At 37.5% G+C, this 13,303-nt stretch overlaps 1 protein-coding gene across 1 annotated transcript in view; it reads left to right on the top strand.

Moving 5' to 3' along the window:
• The window catches only part of LOC107721955 (SPARC-related modular calcium-binding protein 1), a 41,570-nt gene that overhangs the window by 14,538 nt on the left and 13,729 nt on the right, over window positions 1–13,303 (top strand). Inside the window, exons 2-9 of the mRNA XM_016530183.1 lie at window positions 462–627; window positions 1,482–1,553; window positions 5,278–5,390; window positions 5,810–5,909; window positions 8,683–8,733; window positions 9,693–9,740; window positions 12,871–12,954; window positions 13,084–13,164. Coding sequence (XP_016385669.1) covers window positions 462–627; window positions 1,482–1,553; window positions 5,278–5,390; window positions 5,810–5,909; window positions 8,683–8,733; window positions 9,693–9,740; window positions 12,871–12,954; window positions 13,084–13,164 — 715 coding nt within the window. The remainder of the gene's footprint in view (window positions 1–461; window positions 628–1,481; window positions 1,554–5,277; window positions 5,391–5,809; window positions 5,910–8,682; window positions 8,734–9,692; window positions 9,741–12,870; window positions 12,955–13,083; window positions 13,165–13,303) is intronic.

Genomic DNA, 13,303 nt, shown 5'->3' with positions numbered 1-13,303 from the left:
AAGATAGATAGATAGATAGATAGATAGATAGATAGATAGATAGATAGATAGATAGACAGACAGACAGACAGACAGACAATAGGAATTACCCATATTTTGAATTTGCACAATTACAATTTTAGTCTGTACAACATGTTTAGATTTGCCTGTCTCTTCTATTAATTCTGATGTCTTTGTTCTGAAAACTCAAAACAGTCTATATAAGGCTATATGGTATTTGACCTCAGCTATTTTCAGATTCATGATTCATGGAAATTGCACTAAGCAATCTGAGTCTTCCTGCTACTAAAACCTGTGAAACTCATTGAGCTGCAGCTCAGCTCAGCAGCTCTCTTTAATTTATTGCACACCCATTAGAGTCTAGTTAGGGTATTCTGTCAAGTGCTCCGTAGCTTATTATACTGTCATGCCCTCAGTGCTCTCTTTAAATATACTTCATATATGTGTACATGTGTGTGCAGTGGCTTATAGGGGACAGAGAGAGCCCATGTTCCCCTCCGTGCTCCAGGAGTAACGGCAAGCCTGTGTGTGGGTCAGACGGACGCAGTTATGATACCAACTGTGACCTGGAGAGGGCGAAATGCAAGGACCACACACTCACCCTTGCCCACAGGGGCAGATGCAAAGGTCAGTGGACATTACACATTGTTGGGTGAGAATTTCTGAAAAAAAAAAAAAAATATATATATATATATTATATGAAAACAAGCCTTATTATCACATGCATTTTGAAACATTAAAGGGATAGTTCAGGCAATGGAACAACTTGAGAAATGTTTTGGTGAACTATCCCTTTAAGCAGTGTACAGTCCATTTAACACAATGTACCCCTATACCTCACAGCCTCATTTTCATTCCTGTCAAGAAAACTAATCCTGAAAGAAACTTTGCTTCATGCATAATCACATACTGTTTGACTGGGTATTATATGCGATAAAGAACTTCTTCAGACATTCTATGTAGAATAAATGTGTGTAGTATTAATGTAATCCATGTTGTCATTGCCATGTGACATTATCAATTCCGTGGCATTCATGACTCCTCTCTCGTGGCCTCATGGGATAGTAAAGTGTTCATCGGACTACTCTTATAGTGTACTATATAGTAAAGAAGTAGGCATATTCAAATGCAGTGCTGAAAACAACTAATATAGGAAACAGAAACATGAGGCACATGAAACAATGAACAAGACAACATGTCTACAACATACTATATAGTAAAGAAGTAGGCATATTCAAATGCAGTGCTGAAAACAACTAATATAGGAAACAGAAACATGAGGCACATGAAACAATGAACAAGACAACAGGAAATAGGAACGAGAACTTCAAAATGAAAGCACAAAAAAAGAATAAAAGACCTGATTCAAAAACAGAAGAAACTAACACAACTGAAACATAAGTTACCGTAAACTTGTCCGTTCTTTGGGTAGTTGTGTTACTTGGTATGTATTTATTTATTTATTTATTTTGCAATTTCAGGTAAAAACTGGATGAGGATAGATCAGCCTCTTCCTGCACCCACACTTGTTTCAGAGGTCAAAGAGCTGACAGGTATGAAATATATGAAAACCTACATACGCACACACGATTCTTCCAACTTTGCACCCTGCGACTGCTTCCCAGTTTGTATATTTCTGTACTGTGCACTCAAGTACTGATGATTTTACTTATGAGCAGTGGGGAGAGTTACTTTTAAAAGTAGTGCATTACAATATTGTGTTACTCTCTAAAAAGTAACTAATTACGTTACTTATAGTTACGTTTTATGGAAAGTAATGTGTTACATTACTTTTACTGATTTCTCTCAACATGGGGACAGGAGTGCTGTCAGTCAATAAATGGGAAAAAGTAACTGCCTGATTAAGACTGTATGACAGTAATGTAGCATCATGCTAAAGCTAAAGTTTCACAAATGCCATTGCATAGTGCTAATTATGTAAATAATTTGCATGCATTCAACTGTGATTAACTCATCCCATTTGCAATAAGTCATCATTTAACAGGGGTTTACAAAAATCAAGTGGTTAGTATTCATCTGGTCATGTGATTTCAACATGTCTGCCCCCATGAGGTGATCCGCTCCATGTAAAATAAAACAGCTTTTATAAGGCTACTGATCTCATGTGAGTGTACATGATTTTAAACATTTTTGAAAAAGTACTATTCACTTTGTATAAAGGTTTTTATTTACACTTTTAACTTGTAGATTCATTTGTTTAAAACTACACTGTCCCTTTTGGCCTCTCTTTTCACAACTTTTTTTTCTGTTCGAATTGGGATGCAGTTTTGGTGGCCGATCTCAAATCAAGGCAGCAGAACACATCTGTGTGCGTGTCAGTCTAGAGAGAATATACCAGTCCCCGGAGCATTAGAGCAAACTACCAAGGAAGCGCGTATGCCCACTGGTATGCATGTAAGTTTTTGCAGCCCGTGTTCACGTGCTCAAAGACAGATTGACTGGCTTTAAGTCAAGGTCAGCCTGCATCATCAATTTCTTAGACTGGATTGTGTTAGGCGGTCAGTTAAAAGTGCCAGGAATCATAGGCGGAGGGTGAACCAACTCCAGGATAAGGCTAAAAGTAGCTTACTGTTAGTGTAATCTATTAACTACACACATCATAAACCCGGTGTTTTAGGCAAGCAGCAGATATGGGTGTCATGTAAAATGTTTTTAATACGACTGAATTTGTATTTAAAGAAATAGTTCACCCAAAAATTAACATTCTGTCATTAAATACATTGTTGTACTCTCATGAACACATGTCAAAGACTGACATGGAAGAGAAGAAATGGTTGAATAAAGTCGTTTTTTTTTTTTTTTTTGCACACAAAAAGTATTCTTGTAGCTTCATAAAATTAAAGTTGAACCACTGATGTCACATGGAGTATTTTAATGATGCCCTTACTACCTTTCTGGGCCTTGAACGTGGTAGTTGTGTTGCTGTTTATGTAAGGTCAGAAAGCTCTCAGATTTCATCAAAAATATCTTAATTTGTGTTCCAAAGATGAACAAAGGTATTACGGGTTTGAAACGGCATGAGGGTGAGTAATTCTCCTTTCACAAAAACACGCCTTAGCAAACTGCCAATTAATGACAGAATTTAAATTTTTGGGTAAACTATCCCTTTAACTTGAATACAATTTAATTAATAAAAAAAAAAAAATCATTGTAGGTTATTAGTTTTTACGCTTTAATTTCAACGGTTATTCAAACACTGAAAAAAAGTATATAAAGAACACAACCAAAGAACATTACTGACTTCAGTCTAGCGCAAGTTTAAGCATTCTCAAAAAAAAATCTCCTGTTATAATCAATGAAGCTTCCTACACTGTGAAATTTATCTCTTACCACATCGTATGTACATCTGCACATTGTTGTTAATGATGAGAGAATATGCAAGAGTGTAGAATTGAGTCAGTGAGTGCTCACACTGACTGAACAAAACTCCAGCGTTACAGCGATGACCAATCTGAATGCCTCTGATTGGCCACTGCATTCATAAAGTCAACAGAATATTGTGTGATTGGTTATAATGCGCAACGTTGTAAAAAACTTGTAAAAAGAAATATGATGCCACGAGCAGATCTAAATTAATTGCTGCAATCGACACTTTTCGTTTCATTTTCATTTTATTCGCGACAGCCATAATGTATATTGTTTAATTGTGCAGGGGCATTTTACTCCCAAGCCCCTGTTAATTTCTGATCCGTGGCCAGGGGAAGGCTAAGGATCAGGAATGATCATTGTTGTCAGTGTTTTTAGATAATTCAGGTTGCATACAGCTGAACAGAAGCTTCGGTTAAAGCATTATTATTTAGTGAATGTAAAGTTTATATACAAACCAAAAACCTCTTTAGCAAAACCGAGTTGAAAATAAAAATGAAAGTCAGGCTTCTTGGGGCTGCAGACTAACAAAGTTGACCAATTATCAAAATGAATGCATATTTTGTTCCCTAAAAAATGTACATTTGGCAGTAAAGTGTTGATTTTTAATTTGGGATAAATAAGTAAATTACTGATTTGTAAAATACTACTAAAAATTGTCTGGATGCCTTGTTCTACATATTCTACACTAGAAAAAAAATAGTAAAAAGGTCAGAATCATAACTGGTGGGGGGTGATTGTAGCCCACCTGCCTCTCTCAGCCAATCGGTCACAGACTTTACAGATTCAACAGGTGTTTCTCATTTCTGCATCATGGATGATTTGAGCGCATCTGCTTTCAGACATGCAGGGCAGATTTGCAATTTGTCTCTGTGTGTGCTTAATATGCTTACGTCTGTCTGAGTTCATATCCTTATGTGTATTTGAAAGTATATTGAAAGTATATATATTTTTTTATAAGTCTATGCATTTGAGGACTTAACTGTGAATAGCTTAAAAGACAAAAGTGTGAAAATGATTACGTGGTTTTTAGCCTCCCCACATCTTGGGTGCAGCCCAGCACTGAGGTCCAACTTGTAAGCGTTGTTTATTTGTCTTAGAATGACTAAATACTTTAGTTTTCATACAAAATGACCGAGTGCTTACATGCTGGAACACGACACTCAGCTTTGACATTTCAAACTTCATATTTTCCATCCTTAGAAGTTTCAAGATTAAGAATCTTCATGATGCATTTCTTACCGCAAGTGATGAGGTTTTTTTTCGAAGGCAGTTTAATGCGTTGAATTTTCCAATAATCCTATCTTCAGTAATGCTTATGTTAATTGTTTTCAGGATTTCAGCGGTCATGGAAATATCAAGCTATTTTAAAATGGTGATTTTCAAGTCTGGAATACTCACTTACATTAATAATATCTTTGAAAAGGTCATGGAAATGGCATGGTAATTTCCATCGACTTTTTCTAGTTGTTCAGATCTAAAATATAGTTGGTATTTGTGAGTCAAATTTCTGTAAAATGATTTTTTGAAGACCATTCAAAATACCTATCCTGTAATCATGAGCAACTGGAAAGGTCAATGGAGTTCATTGGTTAAAAAGTATGGGAAAAGTGTGGGAGTATGTTTGGTGTCTTATTGTATGTGAATTTTCCCATGATTTTCCCTTATGTATAATTCAATTTATGCATTTCCTAGATTTTTTCCCACCTCAAAGCAACATATAATGAATTCAAGGTATATTTTACTAAAAGTTCTCTCAGAATCAAATCCATGACATTCCCATTGACATTCCCTAGCCTCATGTACTAAAAGTGTCCGTATTTAGCAAATATTGTGAACGTTGTGAATGTCAAGTGTGTGTAATTAGACATATTTGTATCTATATTGCAGAAGCGGGCCAGACGAAATGCCGGACTGAGAGGATTCAGGCTCTGGAACAGGCCAAGAGGCCACAGGAATCCATTTTCATCCCAGAATGCAATGACGATGGAACATTTGCCCAGGTCTGTCAGAGTTCCAGTCCACTGCACTTTATGTGTTGTTTCTGACATCGACAAATCCTAAAGCAAACCTACCTAGTGAACAAATTAGCCTTCCAATATCTTCCCCATACTCCCAAAAAATTGCACTTCCCTGTGTTTCTCATCAGTACGGCCGTATAGGGAATTTGAATGGAAAGTGTACATTAAATCGCATTTATAGACTCGCAGCCTCTATTTCACCTGCGCCTTACTTTGTTAAACAGCGATCATCCAGTCCGCCTAAGCTTTTAATGCCTCATCGTTTATGAGAGCCATTTTTCACTCTGAATAATTGTATTCCCCCAGCGCAAGCGCCGGGACGTTTTGTGTGGGTCGTCCAGGAGATACAAGAGCGGTTACTGGAATTTCCTCTCACCTCTATCCATCTGTATCTCCTCCAGGTCCAATGTCACACCCTCACAGGATACTGCTGGTGCGTGACGACAGATGGCAAGCCAGTCAGCGGCTCTTCTGTCCAGAACAAAACGCCAGTGTGTTCAGGTACTGTATGTATGCAGATAGTATCTCTAGACTGTTTGCTTGGATTATCACTTTGTGTTTAGGTCGTGCTGAAAAGCAGAACCGCTAAACCATCAGGTGCCTCGGTCAAGAAGTTGTGCCTGTAGTCCATCACTTTCAAAGCCATTAGACTTTGTTTGATTTAAATTGTGCTCTTTGTTTTGATGGAGTCAGCGTGATGTTAAACTCTAGCCACCACTCTGTTTAGTTTACTTCTACTGTGTTTGTGCATGGAACCAAGAGGTGATGGATAATATCCTGGAGGACTTAGGCTGACTCCGAAAGTTCATCCATTTTTCTCTCTACTTTACGGGTTCTGCATTTCTGCTTGTCTCTCTTTCTGTCTCTTTCCAAATTCACACTCAATCAGTCTCTGTCTTCATCTGATTCATTCTCAACCATTTTTTCCTTCTTCTCCATCATTGCTTTCTCATTCTCTCTTCATTGTATAACTGCTTTCAGCGGAGGGTTGGAATGAGGGAGCTTTTCTCTTCGTAAATGAATGGGAACACTTTGCTCTAATGGCCATGATTGTTCTGTTGGAGATAACACCACCGTCTCCTGCCAGAACTGGATTACATTATGATTGGAGCACCTGGTTGTAGTTCTTTTTTCCCCTCTTGTGTGTCTTGACATTTTATGATTACATGCCATCTTGTGCTTACCTAACTTTGATGCTACATTTCACCTAGCTTTCTGGATGGCCCGTCCAGCTGTCACTTGTCAGTTGAGTTCATCTGTAGCTAACTGCAGAGACACCTGTGATTTTTGTCATTGTTGCCTGTTCCATATAATTAATTATTTTATTTTAAAATGTTTATTATTACCATTATAAAAATATATTTTCTCCTTGGGATCTTTATTTTTTTTTTTACCATTTTTACCATTTCTGCACCACTAGTGGCACCAAACAGAATTGTAAAATGTAATTACTAAGCAGGTTTCCAAAGAGATTTCCCAAACATTCTATTGTACGGATAGACAGGAAGTCCTGCCTCCAAACCATGCTGTTGTTTAAGTCAGTGTCATTATATTGGGCCACTCAAATGAAGAGCAATGTGTTGCTAGCAACACAGAGTCACAGGCTTTGATTAGAATAACATGCTATCATACTACTTTTTCTGTAGTATGCAGTGGGCACAGTACACTATAACTTTAATATCTTCATGAATGGAAAAATGGATTACTACCACACTTGCCAAAATACAGTATAACATCCCACACTGCAATGCACCCAACTTTACCTTCCATTTCCTTTGTGAGAAATAAACTGGAAGTAATAGAGCGCTGCAGTGTTTATGTATTTTTGTAAGCCAACCCAAAGTTAGCATCAACCTGGTTCCCTCCAAAAACCCAATTATATTTTCCCATTGGAGAATTTTTGACAACTCTTCCAGTCTCTTCTGACAACTCTTCCAGTCTTTCCTGAAAGCTTGAGTTAGAATAGTTTGCAAGAATGCAGTTTTAAACATTGAAAAAGTGAGTAGATGAGTTTATCTGTTCAGCTTGATGATGTTTAAAGTGATAGTTCACCCAAAAATGAAAATTCTGAAGACCTTCGTTCATCTTCAGAACACAAATTAAGATATTTTTGATGAAATCTGAGAGCTTTCTGACCCTACATAGACAGCAACACAACTACCACGTTCAAGGCCCAGAAAGGTAGTAAGGACATCGTGACATCAGTGGTTCAACCATAATTTTATGAAGCTACAAGAATACTTGTTATGTGCAAAGAAAACAAAAATAACAAATGTATTCAACGATTTCTTCTCTTCCATGTCAGTCTTCGACGCATGCATTCCTCATCACGGTACTGTCATGAATGTGAAGCAGAGAGTTTTTACACACAAAAAGTATTATCGTAGCTTCATAAAATTACGGTTGAACCACTGATGTCACATGGGATATTTTAATGATGTCCTTACTACCTTTCTGGGCCTTGAACGTGGTAGTTGTGTTGCTGCCTATGTAGGGTCAGAAAGCTTTAATCAAAAATATCGTAATTTGTGTTCTGAAGATGAACGAAGGTCTAACGGGTTTGGAACGACATGAGTGTGAGTAATTAATGACAGAATTTTCATTTTTGGGTGAATGAACCCTTTAATGTCCCTGCATTCCCATTTAGCCACTTGTTAGCAACCAAAACAAGTACAATCTTTAAATTACATGGGGCATTACTCGTGTATTTTGCCATAGAATAAATTGTGAAGATATCTTGAGCTTGTGTTCACCACAGACCTTATTTCAGGTATATAACCAAAATTCCCCCAAAAGAAATGGTTTAGCATTGTTAAACATACTAGTTTTCAAAATTAGCAGATTGTACAGTGCACTGTGGAGTATGTTAGATTTCCATCTTGAGTGTGTCAATTAATGAAAGCCTTACAATATAGTTGTCTCTGCGCATTTTAGCTGGAAAGTATTTCAATATCTAAACTTTATCAACTTTAAGTTGTTTACTGTCTAATACTTGTTTAATATGTTCCTAGATTTTCTCCCTGCTGCTTGTTGTCCTGCGTAAGATTCTGCTTTGCAATTTTAATATTGTTTCATTCAAAAGTAAAAGATTTATATTGAAGTGTCAACCAGTGGTGTTTTGCAATAACATCATACCCAAATTAATTATTTGGCTTCAACCTTGGCTCAGTGTTCTACATCTCATGAATGTTCAAAAGATGGACCAGTCCTGTCCCAGAAATGAGTGAATCCCATGAATCACCACTTAAGTGAAATGTCTTGCACACGTTTGCAGGAAACTTCCGTGAATTTATGGGAACTCATGCTGGGACAAGTGGATTGTCAGGTAGTAAATTTAATTCCAAATAGCCCTTTTGTTCAAAGTTTTCTTTCTCTCCAGCATTTTAATTGGTTTGACTGTCTAATCTTGAATTTATGCATGCCTTTAATCCTGAGCATTTGCACGTACTTGGATCAATGTGATTGTTGATTGTTTGTACATAACTACCCCCTCCTCAATGCATTTTATCCTTTCTGTGTCACACTAAAGTGTGTTTTATTCATGGATACTCAATCCTGGAGATATGTCTTGCTGCAGAAATTTGTTTCAACACAAATCAAACACAACAAGCTAATCATAAATATCTACACTGATGTCTACACAGGGGACTTGTCATGAAATCATGAAAACCATATTGTAGTACAAGTACAACAGAAATGCTCAAAACAATTGCTTAAAGACTGGTCTGTTAGAACAAGGTTGGAACTATATTCTGCAGGAAGGTGTGTCTATAGTACTATTGCCAATAACAATAACAGTAATTAATAATAATATAATTCATAATAATAATGAGATAAGAATAATGGATGTAAATAATTGTAACCATTTTTGTGGTGATTTTCACTACCTAAATAAAATATGTAGCATTGCTCACCATTTTTCCATGTGTGTGTGTGTGTGTGTATAAATATACCTGGAATAACATGGGGTTGACATTACAGGAAACTTAATTTCTAGATAATAACATTTCAACATTTTCAGCAGTGAAAATGTGGTTTCAGAGTGGTCTGTTGGATTTTTGGAGGGTCTTTTATTTGTTTTTCTTGAACTGATTCCTGTTTCTCTTATATGTGTAAGTTGTTACAATTATCACTTGCATTTTGTAATCTTTTGTATGACTTTTCTAGTGCATGCTGTGTTCCTACAAGTGCAAGTTGTACATATTTTAACCTGTTGTCCCAAAGTGAAGTGATTACTGTAATGCATTGCTAAAGTTGAGTAAACATTCCGTTCTCTCTTCAAAGGGTCAGTAACCGATAAGCCACCAGGACCTCCTAGCTCTGGCAGAAAAGGTGAGTTGAATTTCGCAGAAATGCGAGTGTGTGTGCTTATGTATGAGAGATATTGAAAGCTAACAAACCAGGACACTAAATTGCACTATTACTAAATGTTGCGTTTCTTGCCTCATTTTATTTATGTAAGATTAAATGTGTCCACACATTCAAAAAGACGTCAACTGGTGCCTCGTATTTCTCTGACATGTTCATTGGCCTGACTCTGACTCAACTTTCTGTCAAACTTTTACTTCAGACTTAAGTTTCTCTAAGGACCGTAAAGGATGGAAACCTATTCCAGTTGTTCCGTTTAACAGCCAGTGTAAGAACTTAGCACACATCAAAGTCTGGGCTTTGCCAAAGCCCCACCGGTCTCTGTTATAGCAGTGAAATCTCAAACAGCTAATATAGATGTTAACAGCAGCAATGGCAGGCACCTACTTTTGTGGGCCCTAACTCAGGAAAGCCAGATAGTCATTTACAGGCCCCGAGGGTGGTGTATAGGGGTTTGAGAGTACGTTCAGGTTAGTATCGCAGGGGTGGGAGAAGGTTGTGTTGGGAATGTGAGATAGGGTTTTGGTATGGAGTTTGCCTGTGTTCTTTTCAGATCTTGTGTCACCTCTTCTGCACTGGGCTGCACTCAAGACAAAGTGCGTGTGCAACAGATGTTTATGTGACCGGCGGGTGGACGGTGGTTGTGTGCCACTGAATGTGAGTCTCTAAAATTCACTGTAGGGTTTAGGATTAAAAATGCCATTCACACTTTTGATAGCATAATTGATTTTTAGCAATAAATACAAAGTTCTGTCATGAAACTAGGTGGTGCAGGCCCATAGGTCTAACTCAATCTGAGATAATCACATCATTATTCACACAGTGCAGCTGATTGGTTCTTTTTGTATCAGCAGCCAATGAGCTTGCTGCTCAACATTCAAATACTTGGCTATAGTGCTTGCTGTAGCAGTTGCAGCGTACTTCAGAAACCCTCCACCTTCCCCAGCTCCACCTGTATAGATCTGCAATGGGGTGATTTCATGTATGTTATAAATGGGGGTTATTTTATGGATGTTACATGTGCAGCAGCAGTATTTCTTACTTTCACAGCAGCATGTCTGTGGATGTATTGGCAGTAGCAAGTCTCCGTACTTGTTCTGCCGCAGCAGCAGCCGCGTAGCAGATCTATTCCACCAAGACCAAACTCATTAACTTTGCCATGTATATTACCATGCTAAACTCTCACAGAGTTGCCATGACAGGACTATAAACCTTTTGAGAAATACCTACAATGAGTTGTGAGGTTGTTAAAAGTTAAAGAATCTTATCATTATAGTATTTTAGGCTTTAAAGCTACAACACCACATGTAGTTAGTTAGTCTAGATTGTCTGTAAACAACTGACTGTGAACTCATTGTAAGATTAAGATTTCTTTTTTTTTTTTTACAGGCAAGTGGAGGCTAGCTAGGTTACTTGTTAGCTAGCTACATACTACATAACATCATTTAATCGGTGATGTTGTAGCATTAATGAGATCGTTCACCCCACAAAAATTTAAATTCTATAATGATTTATTTACCCTCATGTTTTTCCAAACCTGCATGCATTTCTTGTTCAATGCAGAATGCAAAAGAACATATTTTGAAACATTTCTCAGTGTTTGAACTGTCCTCTAAAGCAGGGGTGTCAAACTCAATTCTTGGAGGGCGGGAGCCCTGCAGAGCTCGTAAATACGATCTATCCGACATGACTTGAACGCACCATTAGATTCAACCCTAATTAAACACACCTGATTCAAATAATCAAGTCCTTCAGGCTTATTTAAAAAATACATGGTATGTATGTTGGAGCAGGGTTGGAACAAAACTCTGCAGGGCTCCGGTCCTTCAGGAACTGAGTTTGACACCCCTGCAAGTGTCTAAAGCAAGTGTCACCAAACTTGGTAGAGCCAGTGTCCTGCAGAGTTTAGCTCCAACCCTAATCAAGCACACCTAAACTAGCTAATCAAGGTCTTGCTAGGTATACTTGAATCTTCCAGGCAGGTGTATTGAGGTAAGTTGGAGCTAAACTCTGCAGGGAACCGGTGTTCTGATGATTTGCGCTACTCTGTCAGATTTTGCTACCTCCCATTAAAACGTAGCATAATTTGACAGCAAAAAAAAAAATGCTACCTATCAGATTTTGCTTCCAGCATGATATTAATGTGGTGTGAGGCTTTATTAACATGTACTCCTACCCCAACCCTAAATCTACCCTTACAGTATTAAAAATACAATGTTGGTAGCATAATCTGATAGGTAGCCTTATTTGTTAGAACACCGGTCCTCCAGGACCGAGTCTGGTGACCCGTGCTCTAAACCAGTAGTGATTTAACATGTGCAATTCTAAATTCACAAAGGATGAGGGAATTCATCATCATTTTTTAATTACTTTGAATCAAATGTTATGTTTAAATTAATCTTGAAGTTGGTTGGTTTGATTTAAGGTGTACAATTTTCTTAAATAAATGATTGAGTGGCTGTCAGTGTTGCTCTTACAGAACAAATTCTCTGACTTGGATGTGAAAATATCTTTAAAAATAGCTTTTAACCGAGAGATCATATTACTGCTGCTTCAGAATATATATAATAAACATTGATTTCAAATGTAAACAGTGGACAGGGAAACATTATTGTCACATTGACTGTAATTCAGTTCAGTGAACTACATGTATTCTATGAACTGGTTTCACTGCCACCTTATTGTGGCTTTAGCACTGTGGCTTTAGCCCCTCGACTACCAGGGCCTACAATGCTGTGGGCCACAAGGAAATCAGCCAGAATGCAATAGAACATAAGTGGGTAAGTACTGTAGGACGTTTGACATTTCTCAATTATCCTGACAACTTTGAGTGTGTTAAATCATCTACTATTGGCTTTTTATACAATTGAATTACCATTTATCTAAACAGTATGAATATGTTCTCTGTGTGTGTGTTTGTGTTACTGAGTGGATGAACACTGTTATTTATCTGTGTTTTCTCACTTTTATTTTCTCACTTTATATCTTCTATCCCTCACCCACTTTGTTTTCTGTGCTATTGGCCGGGCCATGTGCAAATCCCAATCATTCAACAGTTGTGGAGAGTAGATTGTATTAACCTCAATAATGGTAGTCTCTTTCCGTTTCTTTCTCACCCTCAATCCAGATGATGGTTCCAAGCCCACACCAACCATGGAGACACATGTTGTCCCAGAAGGTGAGGGTAAGTTTGGACCCCATGCAAAAATAAGCAACACAGGGAACACAAAAACAAAATACGAGTCTTGCATTTATGGATATTACTGATATACAAGTGCAAATCAATTTTATGTTGTATTTTAAACAGAGATTACAGCTCCGACGTTGTGGATTAAGCAGCTGGTGTACAAAGAGAACAAACAGAACAGTTCAAACAGTAGGAAGTCAGGTGAGAATCTCTATCTATCTGTCTGTCTGTCTATCTATGGTTAACGTCCAATTGTAAATCTGATATTCTGATATATCAAATTCAGTTGTCTCACAACAGACATGCCTGTCTACAGCTGATTTGATTTATTATACATACA

This window comes from Sinocyclocheilus rhinocerous, unplaced genomic scaffold (genome assembly GCF_001515625.1).
Source record: "Sinocyclocheilus rhinocerous isolate Xijiao unplaced genomic scaffold, SAMN03320098_v1.1 scaffold2109, whole genome shotgun sequence".
Lineage (NCBI taxonomy): Eukaryota > Metazoa > Chordata > Actinopteri > Cypriniformes > Cyprinidae > Sinocyclocheilus > Sinocyclocheilus rhinocerous.
This window is presented reverse-complemented; position numbering and strand designations above follow the sequence as displayed.